This window comes from Natator depressus, chromosome 8 (assembly GCF_965152275.1).
Source record: "Natator depressus isolate rNatDep1 chromosome 8, rNatDep2.hap1, whole genome shotgun sequence".
Taxonomy (NCBI): Eukaryota; Metazoa; Chordata; order Testudines; family Cheloniidae; genus Natator; species Natator depressus.
The window spans coordinates 34583683-34598553 of record NC_134241.1 but is presented as its reverse complement, the minus strand read 5'-3'; the positions used below and the strand labels follow the sequence as shown (position 1 = coordinate 34598553).

At 51.3% G+C, this 14871-nt stretch overlaps 1 protein-coding gene across 1 annotated transcript; it reads left to right on the top strand.

Moving 5' to 3' along the window:
* The first annotated feature begins 1981 nt into the window (after nucleotides 1–1981).
* Nucleotides 1982–13532, top strand: MZB1 (marginal zone B and B1 cell specific protein). The gene is made up of 4 exons (XM_074962126.1): nucleotides 1982–2203; nucleotides 8174–8295; nucleotides 10327–10431; nucleotides 11333–13532. The coding sequence occupies exons 1-4, from the start codon at nucleotides 1982–1984 to the stop codon at nucleotides 11517–11519; spliced, it is 636 nt and encodes a 211-aa protein (XP_074818227.1). The 3' UTR covers nucleotides 11520–13532.
* The last annotated feature ends 1339 nt before the right edge of the window (nucleotides 13533–14871 follow it).

Below are 14871 nucleotides of genomic sequence, written 5' to 3'. Positions count from 1 at the left end.
GTCTTCCATTCACCAGCAGCCTGCTCCATTTGTGCCCGTCTGAGCCAGGCTGACCTTTCCGCTGTATATCTGAGCCAGCTGTAGAGTCAAGCCCTCAGTGTGTGCTGCGTGGAAGGAAAGGGGTATGTTTGCTTGGACCAGGCCCTACATTTTCAAGCCTTAAGATTCTAAGTGGTTTTCTCCCCGAGGGCAATATAACTGCAAGTCTGCTCTTCCGATCTGCTGATTTACCTGGAGGCGACTGAAATTTCACAAAGATGGATCCAAACTTCCTTAGTGCAGCTAGGAATTGTGCCAGTCAGCTGATCGCGCCTGGCCTGCAGCCACCGGGCTAACCCTTGCTTGCACTTTTAGCTCTGAGCAAGAGGCCTGCCGTGTTTCAGAGCACATCAGTGAGCCCAGGGGGTGGGGTGGGGGGAGCTTCTTGTAGCTAAAGCAAAGGGGGCAGAGCAAACTGCCATACAAATGTGAGAACCTGGTGGGAGTTTGGACAGAAGAGCTGGGGGTGGGGGGCTATGATGGATTTGTGCTTAGTGCCCAGCTCCACCCTCCAGTGAATTAATAAAGCCTGGATTCCCTGAAGATAGTTACAGAATCCAAAATACACCGACCAGCTGCCTGATTGCTTCAGTCAAAACACAAGGGGCCAAATCACCAGCTAGTGTAAATCAGGCAGCTTCAGCGAAGTCTATGGACTGCCCCAGCTGAGGCCATTGTGTCATGGAACAGTATTTGTTAGGAGAGGCTGTGACTGTCCACAGAGCCTAGTGGAGTTAGATGCCCCAATGAAACCATCTCTCACCTGTTGGAGTTGCAGACTGTCTGAGCAACGTTTGGGGTCTGACCCTGCAGGCCTTAATCAGGTACTGCTCCCACTGATTCAGTGCCACAGGGCTGGGCTCAGGCAAAGTTTGGCGCCAAAGAGAAAGTGAACCACTCGTTACCACTGCTAGAAAAGCAACACAAGCTGTCACTTCCTCCTCCCCTGGGGAGACGTAAGGCGAGAAAGTGGAGGGAATGCAGCAGGGAAGAACGATCAAGTAATCAGGGGATTGTTGGGGGGCTGATTGAAAAAGAGAGAATAAAGGATTTCAGAGTGACCAGCTTGTAAGTGGGAACTTGAGAACTCTTTGCAAACCCTGGAAGTGTGCAACATCTCAGCTGGGGTGTGGAATTATTTAGGGTGGCATTATTTATCAGGAGGACAGAACTAGGGATCAGGAGGTGGAATTAAGCTGAAAACACTCCTAGGTGTTAGTGAATGAGGCAGAGGAATAAACTCTCCCAGGAAAGGGGTGGAAACCTGAGGCCTGGGGAAATTTAACCCTAGACTGGCCAGGAGGCTAGCTAATAAGCTCAACTCTGCATCAGCCCAAGAGGGAAGCAGTCTGGTTGCTCTCGTAGGACTTCCAGCTGTAACACCTTCATGCTTCTGTGTCTTTATATTTAGCTTTCAGAGTAACAGCCGTGTTAGTCTGTATTCGCAAAAAGAAAAGGAGTACTTGTGGCACCTTAGAGACTAACCAATTTATTTGAGCATAAGCTTTCGTGAGCTACAGCTCACTTCATGCATCCAATGAAGTGAGCTGTAGCTCATGAAAGCTTATGCTCAAATAAATTGGTTAGTCTCTAAAGTGCCATAAGTACTCCTTTTCTTTTTATATTTAGCAGAACTATGGCCACAAGTGACCCCCAAACACCACAAATGCCTTGAGACTGAAGAAGGGGAAAACCGTGGAAAGCTGCAGCACCAATGCCCCCCAGGGGTTTGTACCAGGGCCTTAATCAACGGGGTTTTCATTTGGGTAAAAAAACTACAACAAAGCGGGTTGTGCAGAGGGTGACACTGCCTTGGTGAAGTGTCAGTGTCTTCTCATTGGCCAAAGGGTTTGCTTATTGCTGACCTGCTGCTTCCTTTCAGCGCATTCAGTCTCTCTCCCTTCTCAGTAGCTTCCTGAGAGGGGCTCTCTAAGCAGGGGAAATGAAGTCACTGCTGTCGGCTGTCTTGGTGCTGACCTTTTTTGATCTAAGAGCAGCAGATGACAGAAAGCATTCTCCCTGCAGCAACCCCCTCGGGGACTCGGGCCCAGTCTCGGAGACGGCCTTCTCTGCTACGGCCCCCCGCTTCAACGCTGAGGAAGCCTATTCTGCCCATATGCCTGAGCACCTTCAATGTGATGCCTGCAGAGCGATAGCCTTCCAGGTGAGTTCCCGCCCCACAAGCATTAGGGCCACTGGGCCTCAGCGGCCCGGGACAAAGGCCCACACAGAAACGCATTAAAATCTGAAGCAAATCAGTGGATCACAGAACTGAGGGTTCACCTGATGATAGTGACTGTAGTTACACTGAAGTTTATAATACAGTGACTGTAGTTACATTGTAGTAATTAGTGTATAGTTATAGTGTGGTTATGCTTCCAGTACATGGAGATACTATTAAGAGGCAAGTGAACTCCATGACTGAATTACTTGTTGTTACCCTTTTAGGGTCACTCTTAACACATGACACTACAACAACTGTGAAACGGTAGTTTTGGGTACAGGTACCTAGCCTGAAATCCTATACCCAGACAGTGAAGTAACTGGGTTACCCTCTAGCATTACGCTGTAACTGCCGTGTAATTACAGTCGGTGTATTATAATGTATGAGCAAAAGGCGAGATGGACAAATCCTGTGAGAGTCTCTATTTTGTTGTTGTTGTTGTTACTGTTATTACATAGCAACCCCCTGTCATGGACCAGGACCCCAAAGAGAACAAGAAGACAGTCCCTCCCCTTGCAGGATCCTTACACAGGGATTTCCAATGCTGCTCAGCTGATTTTGCTGCTGGTATTTCCACCTGGTTGACAGAGGAGTCCATGGCACAGAGAGGCTGCATATGCCCCCCACCCTCCTGCCAGCCAGGGGAGCATGGGCCTCTTGGTTGTCCTGTGGAGGAACTTCTGAAGGCTCAATGGGTGGGTTGGATCAGGCTCTCACCTTCCGTGACCAGAGTAACCCAGCCCTAAATCTCTATGGGGCAAACCCTGCCTTATCCTCCAGCCCTGGGATGGGCTCTGCCCATCACTGAAGCACACAGGTTCTGCTGCTCAGGGAGTGAGGGGGCAGGCACTGAGAGCCAGAGCATGAAGGGGGATCAGAATACCAGAGCTGAGATCTGCCAGGCAGAGCTAAGAGGAGAATCCGGCTCTAAAATCTTGGCAAAGGAATTTTTGCCAGAGCTGCTTCCCTTGCCCACATTCCTAGAAACCGTGAGGGAAGAGGAATGGGTCAGCGGCCACTGTCAAGGGAAAGCCAGGGGAACAATATCCATTCAGTCTCCCTGGCATGAAGCAGGCATTTCCTGGGCCAGAGATTTAGGACTCAGTCGTGCAATTGGATCCTCTAGCACTGGCTCTCCTGGGTATTTCTCCCCTTCCTCTGGTATAAATTCCACAGTTGATGCAAGTGACTTGTAATATGTAACCCAGATTTAATGGCCTTTTATTTACTTTTTATGGTTGACATTGTGGACCGGGTACAAATTGCTGTGCCTGGCTATAAACCAAAGTTATATGCATCGCACACCACTTTGCTGTAATAATCTTCTGGCTCAGCAAGGCACTCTGAGGCCAGATTTTGAGAACCTGGCCCCCAACACAATTTAGCACCCACTGTTATTCGGAGGCACAGTTTATGTTGTAGACACCTTATCCTCTCAGCCCATTCAGGGACTTTCCCATCCAAATGCCATGTGCCACGCTCAGAAAAACTCACTCCAAATCACCTCCTTAAAATGCAGCTCTGCTCTGCAAAGTAACCCTGCAAAAGTACAGCTTCTTACTTGGCAGATCTGTTCCTCATGGGTGTTGGAGCTGAGTTTATCTAGACTTGCTCTGAGCAGGGTTAGGCAATGCAGCAGCTAAATTCCAGCACCTTGTCTACACTAGAGCTGCCCTGGAGTTAGTAATGGCGTGAAGACATCTTAAGGGGGAAAGGCTAGAGTAGACAAGTGGTGCGTCCGTGGGCATGTTGGGCTGATCCAAAGCCCACTGAAGTCCAGGGGAGTCTTTCCGCTAACTTCAATGCCCTTTGGATCACGCCATTGTGAAACAAATGTTCAGTCCTAACAATGGCACAGCACCTTCCATCCAAAGCTCTCAAGGTGCTTCCTAAGCATGACTGAATTAAGCTTCGCCCCCCTCCCCCAAAAGCTAGGTGGGAATGGACATACGGCTACCAGTGACCTGTCCTGAGCCGAAGTACTGGGCCTTCCCTGGGCTCCTGGCAGTCCTGCTCTCCTCCGGCTTATCTCCTTAGCAAAGCAGCATATCTGCATTGAACTCCGAGGCAGGAGCAACTGCTGAGGGCCTTGGGTCCCTGTATTTCAGACAGCCATGCTGCGCTGCACAGGAGCTAATGCAGGAGAGCCCAGCTCCCCAGGAGACAAAGGGGTGAGGCGTTCATAGCTTGCCAGTCCAACATGGGCAGTTGCAGAAGTTAAATCTACATTAGAGGATGTCCCTGGTGTATTAAAAAGAAAACCTCCTCTTGCAGAGAGGGGCAGGATGCTGCCGTTAACAGCTGGCTCACAGCCGTCCCAAAGCAGCCTCTGTTTTCCCGCTAGAGGGTAAAAATGGATTTATGCAAATCACCCCAACCAGAAGCCTGCAGGTGCAGAGCGTCCCAGGAGAAAATCCCCGAGAAAACAGCCACACAGCTGCTTTCAATAGCCTTCGCTGGGCTCAGGCTGCAGTCAAGCCATACCAGCCCTGTGCGAGTCTGACTACAGCCCCTTCTGGCTGAGATCTCACAGCTCTTTCCTACCCAGGAATTCAGCCTTGCAATCCCTGTAGGAGGTAGGGAAGCATTTATGCCCCATCCCTCAGACGGTTAGGTGACTTGGCCATGTTCGTGCAGCAAGTCAGTGGCAAAGCTGGTCATAGATCCCCCGCAGGAGCCCTGATCACTGACCAGCTGCTGTGTCTGTGCCCAATGCCTTTCTGCCCATGAACTAATGAATGGGTTTCTTTTGCTGCATCCAGCATCCCGCACAGCTCACCGCTCTGACGTAGTACTGGAGCCCCCAGCTCTCTGGACTTGGCTCATTGATAGAGACTGTTGCATTGGGAACACTTTAGTGGTCTAGCTCAGCTCCTCAGAGGTCTTCAGGCACCTGACTCCCTTTGACTTCAATGGGAACTCGGCAGTAGTGCCTATGCCTGGCTCCAAGTGTGTGTGTTCTGTGCTGGGCTGGCAGCCCCCTAGATAAAGCACTGCTAAGAGCAGCGCAAGCTCCCTCCCATCATGCCCTGCTTCCCCACATGTGCTTCAGACCTGGCCCGGAGGGACCACTCCTACGGGAGAGTGGGGGGTGCCGGTTCCTTGACCCAGAGCAGACAGCCAATGAGAAAGCCAGTCATGGCTGTAGCTGCTCTGAGTTATAGGGGTGGTTGCTGAGAGCTAAGACTGAGGCCCATCAAACTCATTACACATGGTCAGCAAACAGCTGCAAATGGGCACTGACACCCTGGGGCTATGGCAGGGTGCTGTGGTGACTGAAACAGGTCCTTTCCAACCATGCAGAATAAAGACGAGCTGAGCTGCAGCTGCCCCTGAGAGTAACTATTTTTTGGCTCTTGTGCCAGGCTTTGCCAAACAGCTTGGCATGTTGCGTATTGATAAATCAGTCCCTTGTTTAGGTGCTGAGCTCTAGCTAGCCTCACCTCTGTTGTGAGTGCTGAGCCTTCAATACCTAGTCTTTCAGCTTGGCAGGGTAGCACAGGGCTCATAAGAATTAGAGAGGGAGGGGCCTTAGGCCATCCAATGCAGGTTGTTGTCTTCCTATCTCTTTGTCCAGCTCTCTCTTCTCCATCGTTCCCCGCCCCCCTCCACCAGTCTCTTTCATCTGCCATCCTGCAGGACCAATGCCTGTTTGGTTTTCTGTTGGCCTCAGGCTTTGCTCCAAACGTTTGCTAACAGGTGGCCTGCTGCTGCCTCTGCATGCCCACTGCAGCTGAGCCTTACTGGTATGTGAGGGGAGGATGTAAACTTATTTTAGCTTCTGGCCTGAAAGAAAGGAAACGCCAGGCGAGTGTTCGAGGACCACATTGCAGACAGGCTCCTGCCCCCACTCACGTGCAAAATGGACTGGAGGTTTGGAGGGAGGGGACACGTGGTATGTCCCACTTTTAAGCAGATTATTTAACGAGTTGATTTGCATTTTGAAAAGACTGCCCATATAACTTTCAGCTTCAGTCTGTGGGCAACAGGCCCTGGCCCCAGCAGTGGCCGTGCACGGAGCTGCACAAACCTTGGCATTAGGGGCGTGTGTTCTAGAGAGCACCAGGGGGCTAGGGATATGGGTGGATGCTGGCAGGTGCCAGAAGGGGAACCAGGGGTCATTGCTGTTCACTGCTCCCCTTTGGTCCCTGCTCCCCCAGCGGCTGCTTCCTGGGTTGGATCCAGCAGGGGGTGCAGCACAGGGTGAGAGAAAGGGGTCTTCTGGCTGCTTGCGACTGCACCCCTGGTGGCCACCAGCTGCAATTGCAGGCCAGGCCTGCAGGATGGTTGGTGGCTTTGCTACCAGCTCAGTCCCCTCCAGCGCACTCTACTCCCCGCCTGTCCAGGCTGGCCCTGCCTTCCCCACACCCAAATCCCCCCAATCAGCGGGGGGTGGCTGAGGCAGGCCAGAGTAGAGCCAGAGCTGCCTAGTTAGGAGTCCCAGCTGCAGTCTCCAGCCTGCCCAGCTGGGGACTGATGAGACCTGCTGGCCAAGCCCAGCAGCTGTTAGGCCGCTGGCACAGGAAGGGGGAAGGAGCTGGACAAAAGCTGGGGAGAGACATTGTTTCCTCCATTGACACCCCCCTGAAAGTTGGGGATATATGTTGGGGGAGGGATAGCTCAGTGGTTGGAGCATTGGCCTGCTAAACCCAGGGTTGTAAGCTCAATTCTTGAGGGGGCCATTTAGAGATGACCTCCTGATGTCCCTTCCAACCCTGATATTCTATGATTCTATGACAGAGGCAGCCAGGCTGGCTTTAGGAGCTGCTCCTGAGCAGCCCCATTGACTGGGGCAGGCTTGGTAGGGCTTCCTAGCCAGTACTGGCATGGCTGCACCAGTGCAGGTCTGAGTGCCTCCCGGGTTCCTCCTCCATGCATGCCAAGGGGAAGGGATGGATCCTTCCACAGTAGGGTTCCAACTTTCTAATTGCTGAAAACCAAATACACTTGTCCAGCCCCCTGCCCCACTTCTTCCCCCGAGGCCCCGCCCCTGCTCACTCCTTGCCCCCCTCCCTCCATCGCTCACTCTCCCAGGACGCACCTGGCTGGGAGGAGCTGACACAGAGCTTGCCCAATCAGGGCACTGCGAGGGCTGGGGTGGGGAAATCAGGGCAGACGGGGGGTGGACAGGATCCCCACCACCACCAGGTGGCGGCACCTACCTCTTGGAGCCCGATCTGGAAGCCAGCCACTGCTATGTCAGGCGTCCCAGCTGAACGGAGAGCAGTGGCTCCAGCCACAGCTGCTGCTCTTCCTACCCCCAGTGGCGAAGGCCAGTTACTGTGGCCAACTGGACTTTTAGCATCTGGTCAGCACAGCTGACCGGACGCTGCCAGGTTCCTTTTTCAGCTGGACATTCTGGTTGAAAACCAGGCACATGGCAGCCCGATTCCACAGAGCAGGAGTCAAGGCCTGGAAAGAGTCAGTGACTTGCTCTAGTAGAGCCAAGAATTGAACCCAGCTCTTCTGAGTGCAGGGCCTTACCATGACCCTTACACCACGGGCTGGAAGGGGCGGACATAGAGGCACGACACAGGAATCTCCTTATGCCAGGAGACCCTGAGAGTCATTTATCATCTGTTTACACCAGCAGAATGGTTTCAAGGGGCCACATCAGTTTGGAAGATTGGGCCCTGTGTGTGTAATTTAAATATATGGGTGAGGTACCCTGGCTAGGCACCATGAAAGCCTGCAGGTTTGTTTGTGTGTGCGTGCACTGTCACATCCGCTCGGTGTTTCCCTTCCACGAAAATCTAGGCACTAGAAGCACATTCAGACAAGTGGGTTTGGGCGTCCCCTGACCAGAGCAGGGCTGTGCATTGCTAACATCCCCACCATGCTTCATGGAGCAGTGTTCCCTCCTTAATATTATATCAATCTCAGCTGACCGGTCTCTGTCTTGTATTGAAGATGCAGAAATACCTGACAAAAGCAGAATCCAAACGGTCGTCTGCTAAAGCGCCGGCCGCTCGCCTCAGCGAGTCCGAATATGTGGACACACTGGAGAACAGCTGCTCGCAGAGCTGGGAAAGGTGAGTCAGCGCACGCTTTGATCTGAGCCCATCATATGTGCGTGGTAGCCAATATATCTGCCCAGCGTAGCCCAGCCTGCTCTCCTCCTCAGCCCCCAGGAAGGAATTGAGCAGCACTTTGGGACCCAGCAAAGCTAAACTCAGAGAGACCCGTGAGCATTTCCAGGGAGATGCCTGCTAATGCGTCAGATGGGAATGGGAAGGGCACCAGGCTCCCCACAGCAACTCAGTCCTCAGCAGTCCAGGGGGAGCTTAGAATGACTCAGAGAAGGTCATATTTAGACAGCACAGATGATCAAGGCAGGTCTTGGGTTAGTGGGATTTCTTCAGACTGGGGAGTCGTGCTCCAAGCCCAAAGCAAAGGGTGATGGAGGGGCAGGGAACCACCCTTAGGCACAGCCCCATGCTCTGTGGCCTCTTAGGCACAGCACCGTGATCCTGGAAGGTGCTCAGCACCCATGGAAGACACCAGGAACCTGGGTGAACTGTCTCCCAGAGGTGCTCAGCACCTGGCAGCACTGGGCCCTGAGCAGGCTGGTGGCCTTTGTATTTCCCCAGCATCATTCAGCCTTGTGGTTTCCCCACTCAGGGCAGCAGCTCCCTGGCCTCTTTCACTGGAAAAGGTGGTTACCGTCTCAGCTGGTCTGATGTCCCAGCCCCAAACACCTGACCCAGGCAGTCAAGGCTGTCGGTGCTGTTCGGTCAGCCTGGATCGCAGCTGGTTGGGAGAGGGACTCTGCTGGCCCCCCAGCCTGGTGAGCCGACCAGTGAGCAAAACAACAGTGCAGACCTGCGGCTGCTTCTCAGAGTGTTAGCCCAGCCCATGAGCCAGGCCACCAGCGCCTGGTCCAGCCCTTTCCAAACTCCGAGACCCGGGTGAGCCAGTTCCTTTGGGGCTCTGCCGCCCCAGAGACAGCCCGGGCACCTGACACTGGGTTTTCTGAGTCCTAGGCAGCGCCCTGACCACTGGCCCTTCCTTCCTCTCTACAGGGACAAGTCTGGGTTTGTTGTCATGTAGACCAGCCCCATGTGAGAGCTGCCAGGAAGCCAGGCACTGTACAGGGTCCTGCAAGATGTGTGGGGAATTTTTTCTGCCTGCTGAAACTTGACCCACTATGACACAGCTAGCCCTGCTCCTGGGAAATGGGCCTGGAGCCTTGAAGAGGCTCAGGACCCCATTTGACGAGACAGTGCCAGGAGCTCCCCTTTCCTGCCCACCCTGGGCAAGGCAGGCCCAGCTCCCGCCTCTCTCCACTGCGGGTGTGAGATCTCCAGTGGGCGGTGGGAAGGGGGCTGCACCCGCTGCCCTGGGTGTAGACTGGGAGGCATGCTGCAGCGCCCTCAGAGTTGGCAGAGGTGTGTCTCCAGTGTGCGCTCCCTATCCTGGCTGACTGCCACAGCGCTGCCTACAGCCTCCAGCCACACTCTGGCCTCTCAATACTCCCTCTAGCTCACTCGAGGGTGCCAGGGGACAGAGCCCTGCCCTCGGAGAGGGGCCTGTTGTGTGAGGCTCAGCCCTGCACTACCCCGGCCCTCAGAGCACTGGGATCCAGGGCTGCAATTCAGGCCCACCTGGAGACGGGGGCCAGCTGTGCCGCTCAGCTCTGGAGCTGCCCATCTCGACAGCTCCTGAGGGCTCAGCTCTGGGCTTTGGGCTCCAGCCCAGCCCTGCAATTGATCAAAGTTCAGATTCAAGCCAAACTCAGGGAGGGTGTTTTATTTAGCTGCAGGCAAATTCCCAAGGCTCAGTGACATGTAACAACAGGGACATAAACAAGGGGGTTAATAGATTCCTGCTCACAGGCCCCCCATGTAATCAGAGGAAAGGCCTGGGCTGCCCTCCCCTCACTAGCCCCAACCACCAACTGCTTGGCCTCACTTGGCCTAGCCCAACCACCAACTGCTTGGCCTTCCCCAGGGGACTTGGGGTTTGTGTGGAGCAGCTGCTTCCTCACGGCTTCTTAAAGGCGCAGACTCATGTTTCATGTCACCATCACTGTGACTTTGTGATGTTCCCTCTTCTCTCCCCAGCTATGGAGTGAAAGAAGTGGGGGGAGTGAAACGCTTCGCAGGGCCTGGCCTGAAGAGCCAGGAGACCATGAGTGTCATGATGACGGGTGGACCATGGCCAGCAAGGTAATCCCACAGCCAGGCAAACAAGAGTGGGGGACTGGGGAGCGTGTTAATGGAGGAGTAGCCTTGGGGTGCGCAGCAAAGTTTGAAATACCAAATGCAATTCCCTGCTGTATTTGGGGGGAACAACCCCCCTAGAAGCCAACTGGCTGTTTTTCTGGATGCTAAATAGGTTGCCAGTGGCAAACTGGGCTCTATTAATGGTGCCTTCCAAAAGAAATGGAAACGGGGCTTCCACAGGTCCCCTGGGGCTCTCGCTCCCAGTCAGGGACCAGCCTGAGCCTCCACTTCCTGCTGAGCACCAAAGGAGAGAGGGCAGCTGCTGAGCATGCTCTCCACACCTGACTCCCAGACTGGCACTGTGACGCGGGTAATGTTTGCAGAAGTGCCCAAAGGCCAGATTTTAAAAGGGTTTTGGTGCCTAACTCCCAATGGGACTTAGATGCCTAAATACCTTTAAGAGTCCAGGCCTGAGTCCCATTTTCCATGGTGAACATTGCCAACCTTGTGCGAAGCAGTAGCAGATTTCGGAGCCATGCACGTTGGCGGAGAAATCCATGGCCCTGAGTCTGGATATTTTTGTAGTGTCACTTATTTGTTGACACTCTTTGTGCCAGTCCAGGAATGGCGGTGTTCACACAGCACCCAGACAATCCCCTCTTGCAGAAATCTCAGCCCCAGTAAGCAACTCTAGCTCAGGAGATTAAGGCAGAGAGCAAACTTGCTAGATGTTTGCAACAGCTCCCCGCAAAGAAACTAGATCACAACCCTGCATTGCTTCCAACTCCGTGCACGGCTTACACGCTGAGATAAACAACCTGTTGTCCTGTGTGTGACAGCGCCACCTGGTGGCACCTGCCATAACAATGACGTGAATTCCTGTTTCTGTTTCTCGTCTTTGTAGGTTATATAAGCTGTGCCACAGCTACCTGGGTGAATTTGGGGAAGAGCAGATCTACGAGGAGTACCGACGCAGGCCGGCTGCCTTGGCAGAGTTCCTGTGCGCCGAAGAGCAGAGAACCTGTACAAGACTTCGCAACACCAAGGGCAAAAGCCTAAACAAAGCGAAGGCTCTGCAGAGTGAGCTGTAGTTCTGCTCCCGCTCAGGCAAGATTGGCAAGTAGGGCTAAGCTGACGAGTGTGTTCCATCAGCCTGGCTTCTGCCAAGGCAGATTGGCCATCAAAGGAGACCAATGTGATGGTTCTGGGCTTTACCCCAAAAAAGAAATGCTTCCAGGCTCTTTTACATCGTTGCTATTGCTTAAAAAAGATCAATCCCTGTAGCCTTGCAGGGCTGACAGGCAACCCAATAATAACAAACCACCGTGTACATCCGGGCAACCCAATAATAACAAACCACCATGTGCATCCGGGCAACCCAATAATAACAAACCACCGTGTACCTCCGGGCAACCCAATAATAACAAACCAAAATATATAGTCAGGCAACCAAATAATAACAACCCAATATGTAAATCCAGGCAACCCTATCATAACAAAACGACACGTACAGTCAGGCAGCTTTATAAGAATAAAATTATATTCTTAGCCCAGCAATTATTTATTGGCAACCCTAAAATAAACCAACACACATATATAATTACACATCATATATCAATCCAATGCCAGAAACACATGGTGGCAGATCCTCAGTGTAAATTATCATAGCTTCAGTGAAGTCTGTTGGAGCTGGGCTGTAGTCAATGGCACTCTGACAATTTCCACCTGCTGAGGCTCTGCCCATTAGATCTCATATAAGCTCAGTATACTGAAATAGTTACATCCAGCCTGCTTTTTAGAAGCCCCGACTCCTCACAGGTCCCTTTGACTTCCTTTCCCGCATTGAGGCATGGGGCATATGTAGGTTTGCTGTTGAATTCCTCAGGTTTCTAGCTGTACATTCTATAAATAATGCATTTTACTAACTATATGAGTATAAATCAATGGCCCATCATTTCCCACTGTATCTCACATCTTTAAGTCATTCTCAGAAGGTCATTTCAATGATCGTCAACCCTATGATGCCCATGGTGCAAATACATGTTTCAGGTGGTTTGAAAAATCTCTTTCTAGGCTGTTCCCTCATATGGGCTAGTGCCCATTGCCTGGCAGTGCTAAGGTGTCTCCTCCACCACCCTAACTGAGCACAAGGGCATTGATGGCTTAAGTCAGTGTGGAAACTTTCTGTCTTTGTTTAGGTGGAGGGGTTTTAAGTGCATTTGGGGGCCTTTTACTCACTGTATGATTAATTGTTTTCCCTTGGCTATTCTTCCCCTGTTATTTCTATCTAATTTTAGGCTGCCTGTCTTTTGCTCATCACCTGTGGGCTCAACAGGTAACCCTGCTGCCCTATCTTCCCAGCACTTAGGGACCTTTCAACCCTTTTCCACCTAACTTCATTCAATTCTTCCTTCACAGTGGGATTTTTCTGACAGCGAGAGTCATTCCTTTGGAATGTTTCCAATTATTAGCTGCTTCCTTTTGTGGCTCACAGACCTGCAGTCTGATGAGCAGGCTGTGTATTTAATACTTTGTTCTGATCCTGTTCTAGGTTCCTGCTTTACATTGTTAAGTTCTAGCTGGCCGAGTGTCTGGGCTGAATGGCGCTGTTATTTCAGGGGATGGTTTGTTTTATAAAACATGATGGCCTGAAAACTGGTTTATTTTGCCACAGAAAAATACAATGAAAATTAAAGAAAACTTGAAAATGTTGACATTGCATTGAAAAATCAAAAAAGCAAAAAGTGTTTGGTTTTCAGTTTTTCAATGAAAACTCAAAATATCCCAGGGAAAGCAGCCACTTTTGGGGGAAAAATTTATTGAGTTGAAAACTCAATTTTCTGTCAAAAACCTGCTGAGATCAAAAAATTTTGACCAGCCCTACTCATGGGCCTGGCTTAGTAAAAGGCTCAGGACAGTGGGAGCTGAGCACTCTGGGAGATCTGGCCTGATCTTGTGTAGTGCTGAGCACGTCCTGAGACAGCATTCTTCAGCTCTGATTACTGTCAGTAGGAGTTGGAGGCACTTAGCACCTGGCTGGATCAATCCCTGCTTGTGTGTGTTCAGGCATTTGTGGAAATGTTCACAAGTGCTGAAAGTTTTCCCAGCTTAGCAAAGAGCATGCTCGTCTGTAAAGCATGTTGTTCGTTAGCCTTTCATGTAACAACTTTTAATGATTCACCATTTGCAGCTGATTAAAATGGTTCATTCTTCCAATCAGGGAATGGAACAATGTCATGTGACTTTTGGTAATCGACTACATGCCCCAAACAAGGAATAGTCTGAGTGAACTGTTCACAATCGACTTACGGTCTGAAAATTATTCACTCCAACACATTCACTGAAAAAAAGCCTAGACTGATTCATACACTGTTCTCTAACCAAGAAAGGGTCTGATGTCACGATGCATACTGTACATAATGAATAGCTCAACCAGTTCATGAAATGAGACCATTTGTAGATCCTCTGTCGGGATCATCACATAGTCCAACTTTTTTTACATTGTCCCTTTAAAGAGCCATTGACAAAACCAAAAGAAAAAGTGTAACATTTTCCAAAGTGCCTATGTCACGTCGGAGTCTAGGACTCGTTAAAAGTCAAAGGGCATTAGGCACTTTTTCAAATCGGATTTAGGTTCCCAAGTCACTTATGCACTTTTGAAAATTTTACCCACAGCCTATGGCTGAATGAGCGCTGACATCAAACTGAAAATGAGGGCCCAAGTCTGCTCCCCCTTATATTAGTGTAACAACACTGCAATGGAGTTGCTCCTGTTTTACACCAGTGTTAATGAGAGGAGGATAAGGCCCTAGGGCTTTGGCTACATGGGAAGGTTTTGCAGTATAGCCTAAAGTGTGAATTTAAACCATTATAATTCTACCAGCATAACTCCCTCTATGGACACTCATACCAGAAAAAGTGTGTCCACACAGGAGGTTGGCTATGCAGTATAACTATAGCCATGTAACTGGCACAACTTTCCCATGTAGACAAGGCCTTAGTTAAGTCAAGTCAAGTTCTAATATGCTCCACGGCCATTATAGCATCCCTCCTCATTCTACATGAGAATAGCTACTACATTCATGTACAATGTTACCATGTCCCATAGGGCTGAATGCTCAAAGAGTTAGATGCCTAAATACCTCTGAGGGTGTAGTCCAGATTCCTCTTCCCATCACGCAGCCCAAGCAGTGCTGGGCAAGGCAAGTGGGGGAGCATTGCCTTGTGCAGCATCACCTTGCATTGGGTCACTTGACCGCTGCAGGTGGCTTCAGGGGCAGTGACCAGCAGCCATCAGATGACAGCATGGCCAAGGGCTGTGGGAGCAGAGCAGGCAGCTACTCAAAAGCACTGGGCCTCCATGCAGATGGCATTGGCCTCTGCAGGTGTCCAGAGAACTGTGCAGGACTTAGCAACATTTACAGGACTAGGGGGCCAAACCCC